Genomic DNA, 19,799 nt, shown 5'->3' with positions numbered 1-19,799 from the left:
TAATTATAATGAGGAAGATGTTTATATATGCCACATCATCTCCTCAATAACAGTTGGGTTCTAAGCCTGCTCTGATGAGGCACCTGTATCATGTTTATCAATATGAAATTTTAAATACTGAATCAGTTTATGTATTAGCTAAGGGTGTTCTAGGAAGTATGTTGCACTACCAGCTCGTTGTGAACTATATGCCTTTTCTTTGATTCAGCTGTGTAAAATTTAATCTTGCTTTCATTTCACATTTCTGTGATTCCTTATATTTGATCTTTAACTCAGTAAGTATTTTTACAGTGTGCTGTATAGTGGCTGTCTGTTACATGACTGCAAAATCCAGAGAGGTGAAAGATTTACTCTCCCCCTTGTATAAGTTTTGAACAAGTGATGCAAACTGAAGGTTTTTGTTTTCTGAAGAGAATGAGTTTGTCTCACAAAGACACAAGCTAGCCAGTTTAAGTGAAGAATGCACAGTTATATCCTTTTTATGTTAACTTTAGGTTTGCATGAACAAAGAATACACAGCACAGTTTAAAAATAATATCAGATTATTCTAGCCCTCTTCCACAAAACATCATGACAATTTAGATATTCTAGACTGTAAATTTGTTCTTTTTAACTCCCAGCAGATATAACAAATGGCAGGAGGAAATTATAGTGGAGTAGTGTAGAACAGCTACTAAGAGCTGGAAGCCTTTAGCCATTTCAACAGAAGTGCACTTGTACTGTGCTAAAAAAAAAGTGAATAATTTGATTTCTTATTGCACCTTTCATCCAAGGATCTCAAAGCACTTTACAAACATTATTTTAAAAAGCCTCACAACACCCCTGTGAGGTAGGTATTTTAACCCCATTTTACAGATGGGAAAGACACAGAGAAGTTGAGTGACTCTTTCCACGTCATACCAGGAGTCACAGGAGAATAAGAATTATAGCCCCTACATCCTTGATTGCTTCCTCCTTTTGTTCCTATAACATCCAATTTTAAGCAATATTTTGTCAGAAGAAATGGCTTGCTGGTTTTAGTGTAGGGAGTCATGCAAAACAGCACCTTCCTTTTGAAAAGGAAAATACACAGCATTTAGATTGAGAGATTCTGCAGAGAGAGGCAATGATACTTCAGAAATAGCAGCTACATTCCTACCAAAGGACAAAGACTTTCGAAACAAGACTTTCCATGTCTGTGGTCTGTGTATCAAATTACTCACTTTTCTTCCAAGCATGGGAAAACATGATGGCTAAGAAGCTAAACCTAAATGTGGTCACACAGGCTTCCCGTCCAGATGGATGGTTTCATTATCCAGCATTTCCTGATTTAGAACACTTCACTGCTCTTGCCACTGCTACTTGTCAATTCCTAAGTGCTCAGAACATGATATGACTGCATCACCCTCTTCTCCCTTTAAGCTGTAATGCAAAATACATGCACTCACCTCCTCATTACAGTCTTTGATAGCTGGCCTATGAGAAACATTTAGCAAGACAATGTCGGCACAAATGAATTCCAAATCTTAGAAAGTTACAGCGTAATATGGGGAGGAAGATTGTTTGTACATTGCCATCTTCAGGAAAATCTCGTAAGGAAATTGAAGAGGTGGAAAACTCAGTGAGCTCTCAACTTCTCCTCTCCATGTGGAAGAAACAGAGGATGTGTGTAACTCTCCAAGGACCTAAGCAAGGTCTCCTAGAAGTCTAAACACTACTACTGACATAGGATTTGGATTAGAGCCCAAGTATTTGAATATGCCTATTTCAGGGATGCACTGAACTCTGAAGTTGACCATATGCATGAAGAATCCTTTCTTCATCTCTGCAAGATTTCCTGAAGTTATTTTATACTGGAAGTGCTATAGGTAAAGATGTAAGAAATTTTGTTGTTACAACAATTGGTTCCTTTATGGACCTTATATACTTAATGGAAGTCAAAAGAAAAAGATTACTTTTCACTTGATTAATTGATTGTTTCTAGCTATTCCATTATATTCCCTTTTTTTTTTCCCCACTTCTCCCCCTCAGCCTTCTACAACTACTTACAATAGTTATAATACTGGGACTTATTTTTCAGACTCTCCTACAATTACAGTATTCAATTAATAGCCAATGCTCAAAGTAAAATAAATAGAGAGTAGAAGTCATTAAGTGTGGCAAGGAAGTTCTGAGCTGAAGAACACAGCACACTACATTAGGAGTGAGTATTATAAATTAATAGTGAAGACTACAGCGCATCAAGCCCATATAGACTTTTAAACATGCACTATTTGCCACCTTATGCATATTTTAATTCTTTTTGTTATGTTTTGATCTTTTCATTTTCTATAGGTTTCACTTTTTATTTGGTTTTGCTTGCTGAAAATTTAAGTATCACCTCTCTTTTTCTTGTTTTTTTTTTACTTTTCCTTAAGGACCAAAAGGATTCCTCACAGATCTGAATTTTTTTCCTTTTGTGGAGCAATTACTAACACATAAAGACTAACACATAAATATATTCCTCTTTAATTCATCTTCTACACATTTTAAAAATAATAATAATTTTTTTGTTATAACACCATTTTGAAGATGTCTTTTTCTGTACAAATCAGTGTATTCTTGCCTAAAGGCAGAGGTGCTTTACATAACCAATGCCCTGAAATACTCCTATCTTTTTTGCCATTTGTATAACCTGTTATTATGCCTCTGCTTATGTCACACCTGCATCAATAGCATCTTGATCTACAAATGTTCACATTAAGTATTGGTAGAACATGGATGTTCTTACTTGGGTTATTCCTATTAATACAAAGACAGAGCATCAGCTAAAATAGAGCAACATACTTTTAACATTTTCTGTCATTTGTTATGCATCCATGTTTTCCCAATCCAAATCCCTACGAGCTACCTGTATCAGTATAGTTTTGGGAAGTGATCTAAGGATATCTGACAGATCCTCTGACAAGATCATGACTGAGGTAATTTTGCTTCAAGTGTCAGACTGCAAGAGCTTCTTGGAGGTTATCTAGGTTCTCACTGAAGCCAATATGTTTAAGATTTTTGTCATTTCACCACAAGATACTGTTTGCCTTTCTTTGATTCTAAAGAGATTGTCACATGCTATTGACAGTGCACTGGTACCATGGAATCATGCAGCAGCTGAAGCTGGAAGGGACGTCGGGATGCTATGTGGTCCAACACATGCCCAAAAAAAGTGCCAGCTTAGAGCAATTATCAGGGACCTCTTCTGTCCATTTGGCTTTAAAGGTCTTCTAGGATAGAAAAAACACATAATCTTTGGGAAGTCTGTTCCTGTGTTTGACCACTGTCATGGAGAGAAATTCATTCTTGTTTCTAAATGGATGGTTTTTTGTTACAACTTGTGTCTTGTCTCTTATGCTACACACTTACATTGTCTCTTCACTCTCCATACAAGTAGCTGCAGCCTAAGTTCTCCCCTTAGCATTTCCTTCCTCAAATGAACAAACTGTGCTTTTTTTCAGTGTTCTGCACATCATGTGGTCCAGCTCTTTAATCGTGTTCATCACTGGACTCCAATATTTCAAGAGTTTCTTGTGCTGATGAGCCCAAAACTGGACCTATTACTCCAAATACAAAAGTGTAAGTGCTGCATAAAATGGAATAATAATTTACTTTCCTTTTAATTTCTGTTTCTCAAGTTTTTTCATCCTGATAGAAAAGCATTATTTCCAAAAGTCAAAAGGCAATGAATTTTCTGGGAATTATCTTGTTTTCCTCTACCACAGAGACAGCAGAAAATACTTTTTGGTTACCTACAGGCATCCCGTTAAGTAGGAAAGGTGTCTGATTAGTATGAAGCCTGCTTGTTTGGTTTGAAGTATCTGCAATATTTGGCATGAAGGCATATGCTAAGATTTGAGAAGGAACTTGCTGATGTTATCTGTGAACAGAAGTGGATATGATGGGTTTGCAAGGGCAAGAAAATTTAGCCAGTCACTCCTACCTGGTACACACTTCTTTGTGAATCAGGTTCAGGCAGCCCTTAATTGTTTTAACTTGACTTCTGTCTGGGCAGATAATGGGATGGCTTTAGCTGATGACTGGCATTCATTTCATCCTACTTTTTCTCCCCGGGAAGTTGATAGGAGGGAGGCAAGATATTTTATCTCATAGCCTTATAATGATTCAGTGGAGTTTGGCAGTTTCTTGACTTCTCTCAGGGTTCCACAGCTCAGCAGGGCACCAGGCAATGATGGAACCAAACTGTTCTCCAATACTGGGATGCAGCAGGAAGACAGCAGGGGAGCAGAGGACCAGCTGCACTGATGGCAGAACACCCACTCAGAGAGCTCTAGGTACAGAGCTTCTCATGGGCTATTCCTAAGACTGCTCCAGAGACAGTGACCCATGCCTACATTGCTCTCCATATGCATTGCTTTACAAAGGATGCAACCTGAACACATTTTAAGTTTATAAGGCAATATTTTCTTTCTCACACACAAATCTCTGAGACGAGAGGTTGTAATCTTTAGTACAGGGATACATCATCTCTATTTACTGTTCTGATTTCAGTTCAGATCTCTGACTCAGTGTCAGACCATATTGAACATGTCTCCATATAAACTACACATCTAGATTCCATTTACAGCTAATGGACAAAAACATGCATCCTGGGATACGATTTTTCACCCTAATCTAGGTATCTATAGTAGATGGCTGAATTATCCCCAAAAAGTGATTATATATCTTGATTGGTTATCAATTAAACTGACAGGGTCAATCTTATCCTTACTGCTTTTACTCAAAATTTTCAAGCTGATCCTGGCTGAATTCCAATGGTCTCTTTAGTATGACACAGTAGGAGCTCCTGAGTGGAAGGAATGAAGAGCTACCCAAAAGAAACTATTTTTTGGTTGTGGATAGGCATGAAAGGCTGGCGTGGATGGGATACTACAGATACTTTCAATGGGATATATGCTTATGACTGCATGATTTACATTAGTGTTTGGTCTCCATTATAAGTTTAATTATTTTTTTCATAGTTGTGTTTGATTAAAAAGAAAGCCTGTTTGTGCTTTAATAAGCTGACCTGACTGGCAAAGGGATAGAGGCTCATATCACTACCATTCTAGAGGATGAGAATTGCTAAAGGTATCATTGAAATGTCTTCTTCATGTCTCTCTATCCCCTCAATGAGTTCAGTGCCAAGGGATCTGGAAAAAAAAAGACATCTATATTCACAAGTGCCAGACTTCATCTGAAATGTAAAGCTTTTAGTTAAGGTGTTTTTTCCTTTATTTTTATCCCTTCAACTAGTTTTTTAATCTACATTTGTCACATTTCCTATGTTCTCATGACAGGGAAGGCCAAGTGATAATCCATAATGTAAGAAAGTAAATACAAAGGATTATTTAGCTGTTTGGTTATAGCCCTCTATTATTAATATTCTGCTCTGTCCCTATTAATTAGGGACAGAACAGTAAACAGAGAAGTGGAATGTGATTATGATCATGCTGCCATAACTCTGAGTGAGGCTCTGGCATGATTTTGACTTGAGTGACTCAGCAGTTTTGCAGCAGTTTCCAGATGCAGTGAAAAGCTGCTGGTTACCACCATTCCCAAGGAATCTGAATGTGGTGAATGTATTTTGGAAGGTAAAAGATTAGCTGTATATGCACCCAAATCATGCAACAGTTGAACCTGGCATTAAATGAGTGGACTATGGTCTGTTTTATTCTCTCACATAGATGTAGTCATTGATTAATGTGACTGAAGGGACAAAGATAGGGAAATCCGTAAGCTGAGATCAATGGAAAACACATTTCAGAAGGAACGAATAAGGCGAATGTGAACCATTTACCATGGGTTTACATGGCAAGGTTTTGGTAGCAGGGTGGGCTACAACTTCCAGCAACTTCTCCCATGTTCAGGAGAGCCAATGCCAGCCAGCTCCACAGTAGACCCACTGCTGACAAAGGCCAAGTCCATCAATGATGGTAGGAAAACCCGTGTGATAACATATTTAAGAAGGAAAAAGAAAATTTATTGGGCAGAAGTAATTGCAGACAGAGAAGAGTTGAGTGAGAATATGTGGGAGTAACAGGAGGGCCAAGAGATGCTCCAGGCACTGGAGCCAAGATTCCCCTGCAGCCTGTGGTGCAGCCCATGGTGAGGCAGCTGTGCCCCTGCAGCCCATGGAAGTCTGTGGTGGAGCAGAGATCCACCTGCAGCCTGTGGAGGTCCCCACCTCTGAGCAAGTGGATGCTTGCAGGAGGCTGTGACTCTGTGGGAAGGCTGCACTGGAACAGCGTCCTGTGAGGATCTGTGGCCCTATGGAGAGAGGAGCTCACGCTGGAGCAAGTTTTCTGGCAGGACTGCTGACCCCATGAAGGACCCACACTGGAAGAGTCTGCTGCTGAAGGGCTGCACCTGTAGAAAGGGACCCATGCTTAAGCAGTGTGAAGAATAGAAGCCCATGGGAAAAACTCATCCTGAAGTTCATGGAGGACTGTCTCTCATGGGAGGGACCCCGCACTGGAGCAGGGGAAGGACTCCTTTCTCTGAGAAGGAAGCAGTGGGAGAAAAAGCCTATAATAGACTGCCTGTAACCCTCATTCCCTGTCCCCCTAAACCCCCAGAGAGAGCAGGTAGACCCTGGAAAGGAGGCTTTAGTTTGCTTCTCATTATCCTACTCTGATTTTCACTGGTAAATTAAAATATTTTCCCCAAGTTGACCCTGTTCTGCCTTTGATGGCAACTGGTCTCCCTGACTTTATCTCTGCTCAGGAGGGGAAAGGTAAGAGTGGCTTTGGTGGACACCAGGCATCTAGCCAAGGTCAACCCTGGCCAATCATGCTACTTCACTCAGCCAAGTGCAGGTAAACAGTGGACCTCAAAAAAGAGAAAACGGTGGCTCTTATCTAGCTACAAAGAGTCTTTAGTACCTTCTGTTTCTTTGCCATCTATGTGTACCGATGGCCCATGTGATTGTAAGTGTGTAAGAATGAGAGTAGAGTACTAGACACCTGTCAAATGCAGGAAATGCATGCTATAGTACCAGAGACAGACCACCTTTTATGTCACAATGGCATCTGCAAAGATATTTCCAGTAAGGCTCTTCTAAGACCCTGTCCACATAAAGTCCCCACATTTTAGAAACTGAGGGATTTCAGACTGCTGTTCAGATCTGCACTGGAATATCTGTTCTGATGATGAAAGCTTGTATCTCTTAAAAGGAGAGTATTTGCTGGACAAACGTAACAACCAAAAAATTTACAGGCATTTCTATACATTTCCAACTACATAGGTACCTATTAGCTATGATGGCAGTGGCTTTGTTTCAAGTCTCACAGTGCTTAAACTGAGTACAGCAGCACAGCCTCAGAGCACAGCATCTGTGCTGAAAATAACTATCCTCACAGAGACAACAAGCAACAACAACAACAAAAAATCTATCAAATAACCACAATTGCCAGTTTTCCAAGATACACACATGTAGATACAGAGACAATCTTACACCATACAAAACTAAAACCTGAGTCTGAGTCTGGTCTCAGGATGCTCCAGCCTAGAAGTTATTTTGCTGAAGGTCTCTAGTGAAAGTAATGTAGGTGATAAAGCCAATACCTTACTTCTGCCTGAAATTACTTCTGTTTTTATTTTTTTCACTTTAACATATTGTTCCCTTTCAATTGCCTTTTTTGTGATTATTTTTAAGTTCTAGTCTCATTAACTTAATTTTCAGAGGTGCTTAAGTATCTGAGCTATTTAGGAGGCAACGGAATTAACCTATCAAACATGAACTTTTCCTCTCTGTTCCTTTGCATCTGGTGTTGTATTATGTTTTATGACTTAAAATGAATTGATCAAATGGAACTGCATCAAATCCATTCTTAAAACTCAGATAAACTGTGTACATTATTTCTACACTGCTTATCTTCTCAATGATGTGCAATTTGCAGATTTCAAGCAGAACACTTACTTGCCAGAGGACACTTATTCTTTCTTAAATAAATACATTGCTGTTTAATTTTAGTTATGTATTTTTTAATAGTTGGTAATTTTGGCTCATTGCTGTTTGTATCTTATAGAGACTTCAAGTGTAGTTTAAAAATCCTTGTTTACAATATTATAAAAAGTCTCAGAGAGTCTACATATATTGGATGGGGTTCCAAAAGTGCTCTGCATGTGTCTAGTTCTGATTCTACTAATGACAATGATAAAGAATTCTATCATTAAGAAAAAAAGATACAGTAAGATACTTCATATCATGAACTATAGGAAAATGCTCACATATAATTAGGGAGGAGAAAATAAAACAGAAAAAGCTTTGCTGCATTGCCTGTGGGTATGAATATTTTGTTTAGCCCTGATCTTCCATCTTAAAGCCTTTTAACTGTTAATTTAAAGACTGGACATAATGCAGACCCTTTACTGCAGCTTTCACATCTGTCATTTCCTGCTGTCCATGAAGGAATCTGAACAGTATATTTAATTTGCTCTCTGCAGTATTCCCATGCTGACCTCCTAAGTGTTTATTTACATCTTTCTATATTTTTGTTTCCTGCATAAGCCCTGTCATCCCTTTTACATTTGTTTCCATTTCTGTGTCCAAAGACTCTCCAGCCACTGAATCAAATTTTTTCTTAAACTCATACCACACATTTAATGGGGATTTCAACATGAATCGCTTAAAAAAAATAATTCTTATGAATAGCAGCAGTAATTTCTAAAACACTTTCAGATTTGACTTCTCAAGTGGCATGTTGCATAGAAAGGAACAGCCACATTTCTATTTTTCTTGGTGACAGAACTACATCTATACTCATCTGTGCCATAAACCTAGGAGACACCTGAACATTGCTCAACTGTTCAAAGCTCTGCTTTGATGTGTATAGCTCCAGCCTTACAAAGCTCTCCTCCTATCTGCTATTTAAGCACCAAAAGATGGGTCTTTTCACACATAAGTTTCCAGACAAACCTAATCCAAAAGGTATGCTCTAATGCACACCTGAAAGAAAAAGGCTTCCCATGAAATGTTGCTTTGATTGGCTTGCTTAATTTGCAGCCAAGCGAAGAAAAGCCTGTTTCTTCCTTCCTTTCCTCTGCTCACCCCCACCTGCCATCACCCAGGTTAAACACATTGTTTAATGAGTCACTCACTAAAGAACCAGAAGAGTAAGAATATAAGCTCTCATGGTTCATATAGATTCCATACCATATTTCCCAAAAACATTTGATAGCCACCACAATAAAAGCTAGACTGGATTCAAGCTCCATTAGGAAGCAGAAAACACAGAGTAGAGTAATACCCAAACTTTTTTGTTGTCGTTGTTGTTGTAATGCTATTTGGTCATAAAAAAATGCAATCTCTTTATTGTAGGCATTATACAAGGACACTTGCATTGAAGAGAGAAGTGGCTGTTCCCTGTGCCCAGGATTGATTTTGTAGCCTAATATTAAGAAGTCAAGCCATAAGATGGTTACAAGATCCTTGAAGCAAAGACAGCATAGCCCACTTTCTCAGGAGAATGTCCCACTTTGGCCTATGGCAGTTCTTGAATGTTTTTCCTAGGGTGTGACAGAGCTCCATCAATGTGTGTAAGAGGACTCTCTATGCAAAGCAGTCACTAGTCTAGTCTCCAACCTTCTGTGTTAGAAAAGAAGGACAAATGGCATTGAACTCCTGCATCACTTACACTTAACTAACCAACTGCATTACAGATAAGGACAGAATTTTCATTCCATTCTATTGTGAAACATTTATCTCACTTCACAATTGTAACGAGATCCTAAGGCAGGATTCCAGTTTCTATTCATCTAGAAGTTATCCTTTTTGGCTGTATTTCCAGGAAAGGACATTCACAGACTGTGCTTACTAGATAATAAACAAACACTACTATAAACTTTAGTATACTTTTTGTAAGTCAAACTTCAGCTCTATTCCTAACAGTCATTCCTAATAATGATCTGTGATTCTCTATTTCCACTATTACTTTTTAAATATATTTTTCTCTTAATGATCTGAGGGCAAAGTTCTATCCAACACATTGCAATAAAGAAGAAACAATTTTTAACTTTCCACTGGATGCCAGCCTTAAAGTTGAACAATGTTTTAATTATTACAGATGACAGAATTACAATATTCTGTAAATCTTCAGCCCCGCTCTTTACAGGGTGTCCAAGAAATTGCTTAGCAGATGTATCTTGTTTATACAGAACTTCTATAATAAGTGAAGGCAGTTGGTGAAACAATAGATTTGATACAATAGAAATCAGAAGAAAAGCATTTGCACAGCTTGCCTTAAAGTATGTATGACAAGTAAGGAATCTCACCACATATGCTTTGTAATGACAGAACCCTTGTCTGACATGGGCCTGAGCAGCTTTGCAAACACTCCTATGTTAGGTGACGGGAAGTGTTCATGACACACAGACCTTGCCCTTGTTCTGTCAGTAATCCATGTCTGTGGAGCACAAGGCAGAAAATGTCTGCTTGATCTGTTTTTGTAATTGTAAGTTCAGTTCTTCTGTGGCATTCCTTTAGTGTCACAGCAATAGTAGTACTTACCCTTCCTATTTAACAGTATAGCCTGAAAAATTAAGCTTTTGGGATGACAGAACTATCAGATGATGATTTCACCTAATAAACCCCCACCACATCTCGAGTTGTCAATTCTGTTAACTTTCTCTGACAGAGCCACCACAATTTTTTGCTATAGCAATAATATTTTCTGCAGACAGCATAATATCTGCCACACTGTCCATGTGGTCATATGGATACTTGAAATACTTAATGTTAGTGACTATTTTCAGTAGTTTCTGCATGAAGCCTTAATGTAAGCACATAATTCTGAGGATTTCAACAGCATTGACCAAACTCAGCCTCCTTTAAGTGGTTTCTTTCCTATTATTAGTTTTGGGGTTTTTTTGTATTCTGCTATATGACTTGGCCTTCCTTGCTGTCCAGCTCACTAACTGTAGCTCCCAGAGTCTACTCTCTAGGAAAAAAAAATGGAATAATACAGTAATTTACAGAAGGGCAAGTATTTCTTATGATAAAAAAGACTATGTTGTATGTGATATAAGTGACAAAAGAACAAATGTCAATTGTTTTGAGACCTGTGAAATAAGGAAGAAACACTTCCACGATACAAAAGTATTCAAAATTACATATATATGTTCATTACACACCGATGCTTTTGTTTCAAAACAACTAATTTTTAAGATTATGTATTTCAGCTAAACAAAATTTCTGTGATTTGAGGCATTTCCTAGGGAAGCAAATTTGATTTGTGAGAACAGACATGGATCAGAAGAAATTATCAATCCAGTCTGTAATTTTATTTCATTTTAGTATCTCCTGCAGGAGCTCTAATAGGGCAAAATTAACTCCCACAGTTCCCAGATAAACTTCTCTGCTTTTCAGGGTGAAAAGCTACCATTTGTGTTCACTCTTTTAGGACAAGCACTGTAAGCCCAGTGAGAACTGTGAATTAATAGGGTCATCAAAATTGCCTTAGAGCTGCACTCTAAACACAAGAGGAAAACCAGGAACCTCTAATACTGACCAAGCAAATGTTATATTAAAGAATCATTATATCTGTAGAGTCAAAAAGGATTCACACAGAGTCTGTGGGGACTATGTAAGGTGCAGTACAGTGTGGGCAATAGACACTTTGAAGTAGCACTGTGAAAGACAAAGGAATTCAAAGAGAGATCATGAAGAGTTCAGCTCTGTACAACCCTGAATGTGTTTCTAAAAGTGACATATTCCAGATGTGCGACCTTCTGCAACAATGTCAGGTCATTTACAAATATGGATGCAGAGAGCTGCTATATAAATTTGAGCTAATTAATGGTTCTTTAAAGAACTATACATATAACAAGTGGCTTCTTGGCACAGTTGTGCCAAAAGCAGGAGATCATTGGCAATGAACAGGTTACAGAGAGTCTAAGTGAGAACAGAGCTACAGCTCCAAGACTTCAGAATTTTAATTTCTTCTCCAATCCATCTTATTCCAGAAATAATTAATTTTACTGTAAGGTCTTGCCAGACAACAAATGAAATAGAAAAAAAAATCAAGAATCCACACAGCATTTTTCTGCAGACAGAAGGATGCAATGGAAATACAGAAAAGGCAGCCTTTTCTTGAGGACTGCAGCCTGCAAGAATCCAAAGCAATGCTGCTGAGACATGGTTCCTTTTCAAACTTACTGCTCTTCCAAGACTAGACAAAGCTTTGGTCACAGACAAGCCCTGAAACAATTTAACAGTACAATGGACCCAACATCTCAAGTTCATCTAATCCTGAAGAAAGGGGTTTGTGTATTAAAAATGCAAACCAGCAAGCTCCTTGCCATGTAAAACAGCTTCAGAATAAAGCAACATTGAAATCAGATATGGCGCTGAATGTGTTCCTAGATGCTTTTACTAAGGCCTTCATTTCAGACCCTGAATTCTTTAAGTATGCCAATGTCCTCTACAGAATTTCTGCTTACATCAACCAAAGTTGTGTATGACACAGATCTATAACCTGTTTTATCAAAAGTGAATAATTTCTTTACACTGCAGAAAGCTACAATTAAATAATTTTCTTTTGAAGGGTCAGATAGTTCATATTATCATTTAAGGCCTTTCATTTGTAGGAAAGAAGTTAAATATGTAAACCTCTACATGAGAATGATACTTAAGTACATTCCTGATTTTAAATGTGGAATTAAATTAAAAATGTGGAAGTAAATTAAGATGGAGAAGGCTATTAAAGTTTCTAGCCCAGAAAGTTTATTGAGCTTTTAAGTTAAACATTCTAATTGAAGAAAGTCTTCTCAAACAGTTCTTCAAATGGAGGAAAAGTTAGGGATGATATGTGCAACATACCACCTCACATAAATGGAACTTTACTGACATAAAGCTATTCTTGATTTGTCTTGATGCAAACAAGCTCAGTATCAGACCCAATCTTACTTCAAAGAACTAAAAAACTATGTTTAAATAATGCGGTTTAATGAGTTTAAATTATATTGTCTATGTATAGTAAAGACCTTGAGCATGGAACACAGTAAAAAGCAGAATTTACTAACACTTGAGTCATATTTAAGCAATCAACAAACCAATCGACTGACCAACCGACTGACCAACTGACCAACCAACCAACCAACCAACCAACCAACCAACCACAAACACGTAACAGTAACAAAAAGATCCAAACTTTTTCCACAAGAACTAGAAGTATCCAGGGGGTATTTACCAGCTAGATGTTTCCCCACCCTACTCCAACAACCTTGAGGTTTCCAGGCCTCAGATACCAAATGTTTTAATTGCATTATTTCTAACAAAAACTTCTAGTGAAAAGGCTGAGTCTGAATCTCTTAATATGAAATATAAACAGCTGAACAGCAGAACTTGCAATCCATGCTTGCTTCTTCAATGGAAAAAGCAGGTATCACACATTCACAGAATATTCTGAGTTGGAAGGGAATTCCAAGGATCATCAAGTGCAACTCCTAAGGAACTGGCCCAAAAAGGGATCAAGCACACAGCCTTGGCATTATTTTCATTATGCTATAATCAACTGAGCTAGCCTCAGTATCAATAAAAGTTCTGATCCTGAGCCTTGACTCAACATCTCCTGGGTTTGGGCACTTAACCAGACCAGACTGTTAACTAGACCAGAAAGGTAACTTTAACTTTTTACCCAGAGGAAAAGAATGCAATGGCCAGGATAAATGTCTTCCAGCAGCAACTCTAAGTTTCTTTTCTTCAGGTTGCTGTTATTAGGGTGTGAGACACCCTAAGCACAGGGTATCTTCTTTTACCAAAGTATAGTACAGCAGCAAAATTTATTAGCAAAGAGTTTAGATCTGCTTTGCCTTATGTAAATATCAGGTGCTTTTTTAGTCTTTGGCCCTGAAAAAGACACTTTTTCCCATATACAGTGTCCTAGGCAGTGCAATTATGCTTTCTGGCCTCTTTATTCAAAGCTGTAATTTACTTCTATTAGGTGTTTTGTCTGTGAGGTACACGTGAGTGTAGCTCCCTGCTCTAATTAAGACTGAACACCCACTGGGTTCACCAAATACATGACCACTTTCCTTCTAGCAGTTTGAATAAATGAGTATGATTAGTGGTCAGCAGGCTGACAGATGACCTTGCTAATACAGACAGGTTGTCTTCATTTCCTCAAGATGTTTACTTTATCAGGAGTGTTTTCAGCAGCATGCACAGCTGGAAAGCTGTGTGCCACCATGTTTTCCTCAGCACATGGGCTTCTTTCATCTTTTAGATTGGTGTTTGCATCCCCTCTTGCTCAGAGGACACAAGTGCTTCAGATACAATCTGCTAAGGGGATCAGGAAGATAGTGGAGGGCACTAACAATCTTAATAGAGTTGACAGGTGGATTTTACATTTTGAGGGTCTATCTGTGTTGAGTTCATGGAAATCAATGAAAAAGACATAAAAATACTATGAGATTTTTTTAAAAGCAATCCTACTATACTTAGTAATTTAATTTTTACTTTTTAAATTAAACAAATACTTTTGGATTCAATGATCTTAGAGGTCTCTTCCAATCTAAATAATTCTATTATTCTATGAAACATGAAAACAGGTAGAATGTCTCTCTGTGTCCACGTGCTAGTTTTTCTTAGTAGAAAAACCTATACTGTGTCCCCTTTGAATACACACTGCTATCTGTAGTTTACAGCTATTTTTGAAGTGTATTTCACTTGAAAAACTAGGTGCAATACCACATATTAGTATACTGGTTATGCCAACTATTTTGAGTTCAATAGAAAATGTAAGGGACAATCTAAAAGACTCCTAACACACCTGTTAAGAAACTCCAATAGTTTTTGTAGCATCCAGACAATCATTTTGTAGCATTCTAGACATAAGGAAATTTGATACATCGCTCAAACCCATTTCACACATCTATGAAATGGATTTGAGTGATGTGTCAAATTTCCTTAAGTCTAGAATAAACCTAACTCCTTGTGTTCCTGATAAGAAAATTCCTGGAGTACAAGCATTTTGAATGACTTCATGTTATATGGACTAAATGGTTCCTTGGAACATCTGTTCCAGGAGCTTCTTCAAGGGAGATTTTTTTAAAATAGAAAAGCATTGTGAAACGGTCTTCAGGATCCAACTACCTGAAGCAAGCTCATATCAGAAGAAGGTGCCTTGGTTTGCCTTGAAAATTGAATGCACACTTCAGTTTTTAATCCAAAGGTTCTTGGCAGTTGCTATCACAGAGAAGGAGTACTCCAAAAGCAGCCTTTAGTCTCACTCCTTCCCATTTGTATTTCAATTTACAGGTTAGGTTATCACAGGTAACACAGGTCATCTCTATCTTTCCTGTTTTCCTGGGACAGAAGGGAAATCAGAAAGATTCATCTTTCCTTTAGTGGCTGTGTTGAACATAAGGGCTTCTCAAGTCTCTTCACAGACAGATGGATAAATACTTGCTCTTCAAAGAGATTCAGATTTAATGGAAATTTAGAAGATATGCTAGCCATCGATGGAGTTTAAAACATGAATTTTGGTTCAGTGGATTGTGTACAGAAGTACATGCACAGAATTTAAAACTCATCAAAAAAAGTTTGGTTGGTTTTTTTCCTTGTAGTTTTAAATTGTTATTTTGAGATGTATCAGACTATTAAAATACATCTGTGTTTTCCAAGTCCTTTAGATCACCAATGGAAAGGCTACAAAGATGCGATTTCCAAAAAGGCTGTGATGGTTTCAGTGAATGCCCAAGTATTTCCAAAAGGAACTGTTTATCTATATTGCCTATATACTATGTATATCTGCTGAGAACCCCATCCAAAATTCCCATTCCTTTGAACAAAAAAGGAATGGGTAATGACTCACCAGTGACATGCCTGAGGTAAAAAACCTTACCCTTACCATCCTACCCTCTCCCTTCCCCCCTTCCCCATTTCTACCCCTATAGTCCTATCCTGTACTCACTGATGGAATTCTTCTGTCACCAATATTTATTATTTTAACTGCTTTGTTCACCTAGACTACTTCTGGAAATTTTCTGAATTGCTATGATCTACAGCACTAGTGACAGAAACCTTTATGAGAACTGTGTAGGCATCTTGATGACCAGTGGACAATTCTGCATTTTGTTTCTAGGCACAGGAATACTGTAAGACATTAAGACTTCCTGCTAAGGTGACTTATAAGGTGGTTTGGTACAATATTATAGTGAGCCTTGTGTGAGCAGCAAGTAATTGAGACAACTAAACGCATAGCTGACAGTTCTAATTTTCCATATAGTGAGTAGATAAAAGGCAAGAGTCATATTCAGACCATGTAGTTTAAGGATATCTGATTTTGCACCTTATGTTTCTGGAAAATCAACAGTCCAGATTCTATCAATGCAGCTTACGCTACAAGCAGGATAAAGTGAAACATTTGAAACAATAGGAAAGAAACTATTTAAAAAAATATGATTTATTGATTAGTCTCTAGACCTCAACAAAACCAAACTGTTATCACACTCTACTCTTTGGCATAGACATAAGGAACTCCATATTACCTTCCTAATTAATTGTGAGAGACTCTTCCTTGTGAATCATCTCTGCTCTAACTGGGACTTTTGTATACTGATTACTATGCTGATACTCAAAAACATCATGAAATATTTTTCAGATAAAATTCTATTATCACTTCACTGATTTCATGAGGTATTTTTCTTAATGACTAATCATTTAGATAGAACATACATTTATTTATTAATGTACATTTGTTTTATTACTGGAATAGCATAAGTTCCTAAGAAAAACTTGACCTGTGTAAGTTTAAGTAATATGCAGAGCAGCCAATAGAAGTACCTTTGTAAATTTTTTGCAGTTCTTAACCACAGCCTACTATATATGGAAGCAAAGCAGTCAAAAAACAATGTCAGCCTCTTCACATTGATTAGGACCACTAACTGCATGTGTAACTGTGTTGGAATAAGTAAACCACTGTGTTTCATTATCATAGAAAAATAAACTGTGTATCAAGCCTGCTGGCTTGCCAGAAGCAATTTTCTTGAGCTCTTGAGTTTTGCTTTAGGTTTTTTTGGGTTTTTTCCCCCCCTTTCATCATTTTTGATAGTGTAGATTCAAAGTTTTTAATGTCAGCTGAAATCACAGCAGCAGTTGCACCATAATCTAAGCACCAACAAACTTAGTCACTGCTATTTTTAAAGAAACTGCTGGACATCCTGCACTTGTTCATCAAGAGAGCAACAGCAGTTGCACATCAGCCTGAACTAACACAGCTTCTCTTCCAGGTTCTGAAACAGCAGAGTTCCCTGCAAAAATAAATTATTTCCTTCTTGCATCAAACTCATGCAACTTTTAAGACTGACCATTTATCCTCTACCAATTTTGTGGTAAATTCAGGCAATTAAGGAAATGCTACAGATACAGTATCTGAGAAAACTCTGATAGCCACCCAGCTGGCCACCATCTCACCCAAAGGGAAAGAATACTTCCAAAGTTTTTCTTTCAGATTTATGTTCTGACCTTACAGAATGCTGAAACAAAAGTCATACAACTTTCATACCTGGTTCCTAAGAGGAATCCAACTGAGGAGTGCTGAAAGCTTTTCTTATATTTTTATTGGTTAGAAAGGTGAATCTACCCAACCAAAAACGTGTTCCCTGGAAATGGGAACAAAATACTTTTTAGATAGCTCATTAATTTTTGCATGATTCCTTCATTTCACCCCAGTGCATTATGATGTCTTTCATCAGCATAAGGAGTAAATGGACAATGATTACATATTTTGAAAGTATTATAAAAGTTCCAATATCCCAAAAAAGAGAAAGTTGAATAGGCTAATCACATTGCTATTGCATTAATTTGGTTACTACCAGTAACCTGTATGTCTAAATGGCATTTATGCCATGGCATGATAACAAAAATATATAAACTTTAGAAAGATGTTATCTATGTAAACCTGTCACTCACTATATTTTTAATAAAATCAACTAAAGCACGCAAAATTCAAGTCTAAAAGAACTAAAGAATATTATAAGAGTTAGCTTGGAATAGTTTCTTGGGGTAGAGGGAAGTATAGGGCAAAATTTTCAAAGGGAAGAGGTCCAATTTTTCTCACTAAAATTATCTGAAAACTTGTGACAGAATTTATGTGGGCAATTGTTGATATTCTTTAAATAGATCTAGCAAATACCCTTGCAAATGATCAGTACAGGCACCCAGCTGTAGCTGATGCTTTGCTTGTACCTTCGTGAATATTCTCCTGGTAACTGCATGCATTAATCCGCTACTAGGATTACATTTTATGCAAGCATTTTTAGCACAAACACACCTCCACCCTCCTTGTTTGAAATGTGAGTGCTGGTGTATTAAAAATATTTGGAAGACAGACTTATTAAAATAAATGTTAAGAGAACACAGTGGGGTATATTTTCAGTGTGGAGCAGAGAGATTTAACTGCATGACTTCCATTAGCTTTAATGAGAACTGAACTGCTAAATCCTCACACACCACACTAGAAGATTAACCCAGAAAACACACATTGTTTACTTTTTACTAATACTCTGATTATTACCACGTTCTTCCTCCTCCTCCTCTTCTTCCTCCTCTTCTTCTTCCTCCTCCTCTTCATCCTCCACATCTTCACCTTCCTCTTCATCCTCCTCTTCTTCCTCCTCAATCTCCTCTTCTTCTTCTCGATCTATCTCCTCATCATCCTCCTCCTCGTCACCTTGCTCCTCATTATCATCAGAATATTCCTCCTCTTCTTCATCCTCTTCCTCTTCTTCCTCTTCCTTTTCATCCATTTCCTCTGTTCCATCAGTTTCATAGCACTCATCTACTGAAGAGTTATCTGCTTTAACCACAAAGGGTTTTCTTTTGGGGGCTGGTTCTTGGGGTTGCTTATCTTGTGTTTTTCTTTTTTTTGCCAATGGACAGCCATAAACACTGTTCAAAAATAAAAGATGCAAATTATTACACTATCCTCCAGATTTTATTTAGTCATATATTCTAATTCTCTATCATGATTAGCCTCTGTTCACAAAAGGCATATTTTCAAAGCAAAGTTATGTTTAGGCAATGATGACCAAGGGGGAGGACACAAAACCTGTGAAAATGCAAGTGACTATTATTTGTCTGAAAATGTCACACATATACAGCAGCGTAACAGTTTCAGAAGTGGTACAAGCGTGTTTCTCCTTCTCATTCATTTTTATCTCCTACATGTTACACTCCTTTTTAAGGCAGATGAATATAGTTAAAAAAACAACCATCTTGTCCTACCTATAGCTAGCAGTACAACATTCAGGAATAAAGCAATGCTTCATAATTTTGTAGTGTTCAGCATTTTGACTGTGTGCAATTATGTTTCAATGATGTTTAAATAAAAAAAAATCATACTTTGAATGTCGCTGGTTGTTATTATTATAAATAATAACATATTAATACAAAAATAATAATGAATCACTCTTAAATTCCCTACTGCTTTTCTCTATTATATGCTACAAAGCTGGAAAAATAAGAAAGCAAGCTCCCCAACACAACCAACCCCAATAATTAGCATGGCCAGTGTTACAAGTGTCCTCATATTAAAAAAAATAAAAATAAATAATAAACATAATATTTTGTCAATGATGGACTTTTCAAAATGGAGTACCAATTCCTTATCAATCATTTTAATGCACTGTAGCTGAAATAGTATTTCTGAGTCCTGATCCTCTACCAGAGTAGCCAACTATTTCTCAAAGGTTACATAATCTGTGTTCGTGGAACCTGATCTCCTTTGTGTAGCCTCTATAATCTTCTGTGCAGTGACTGCATACACTCATTACTTTTTGTTCAAAGAACTCCC

At 37.4% G+C, this 19,799-nt stretch overlaps 1 protein-coding gene across 4 annotated transcripts in view; it reads right to left on the bottom strand.

Annotated features, from left to right (window-relative positions):
- The window catches only part of MYT1L (myelin transcription factor 1 like), a 127,814-nt gene that overhangs the window by 83,760 nt on the left and 24,255 nt on the right, over window positions 1-19,799 (bottom strand). For all 4 annotated transcript variants that reach the window (XM_058835117.1, XM_058835116.1, XM_058835113.1 and 1 more), the window contains exon 4: window positions 18,525-18,895. In XM_058835117.1, coding sequence (XP_058691100.1) covers window positions 18,525-18,895 — 371 coding nt within the window. The remainder of the gene's footprint in view (window positions 1-18,524; window positions 18,896-19,799) is intronic.

Source organism: Poecile atricapillus, chromosome 3, assembly GCF_030490865.1.
Source record: "Poecile atricapillus isolate bPoeAtr1 chromosome 3, bPoeAtr1.hap1, whole genome shotgun sequence".
In the NCBI taxonomy this organism is placed as follows: domain Eukaryota; kingdom Metazoa; phylum Chordata; class Aves; order Passeriformes; family Paridae; genus Poecile; species Poecile atricapillus.
The sequence above is the reverse complement of the archived record's forward strand: the minus strand, read 5'-3'. Positions and strand labels throughout refer to the sequence as shown.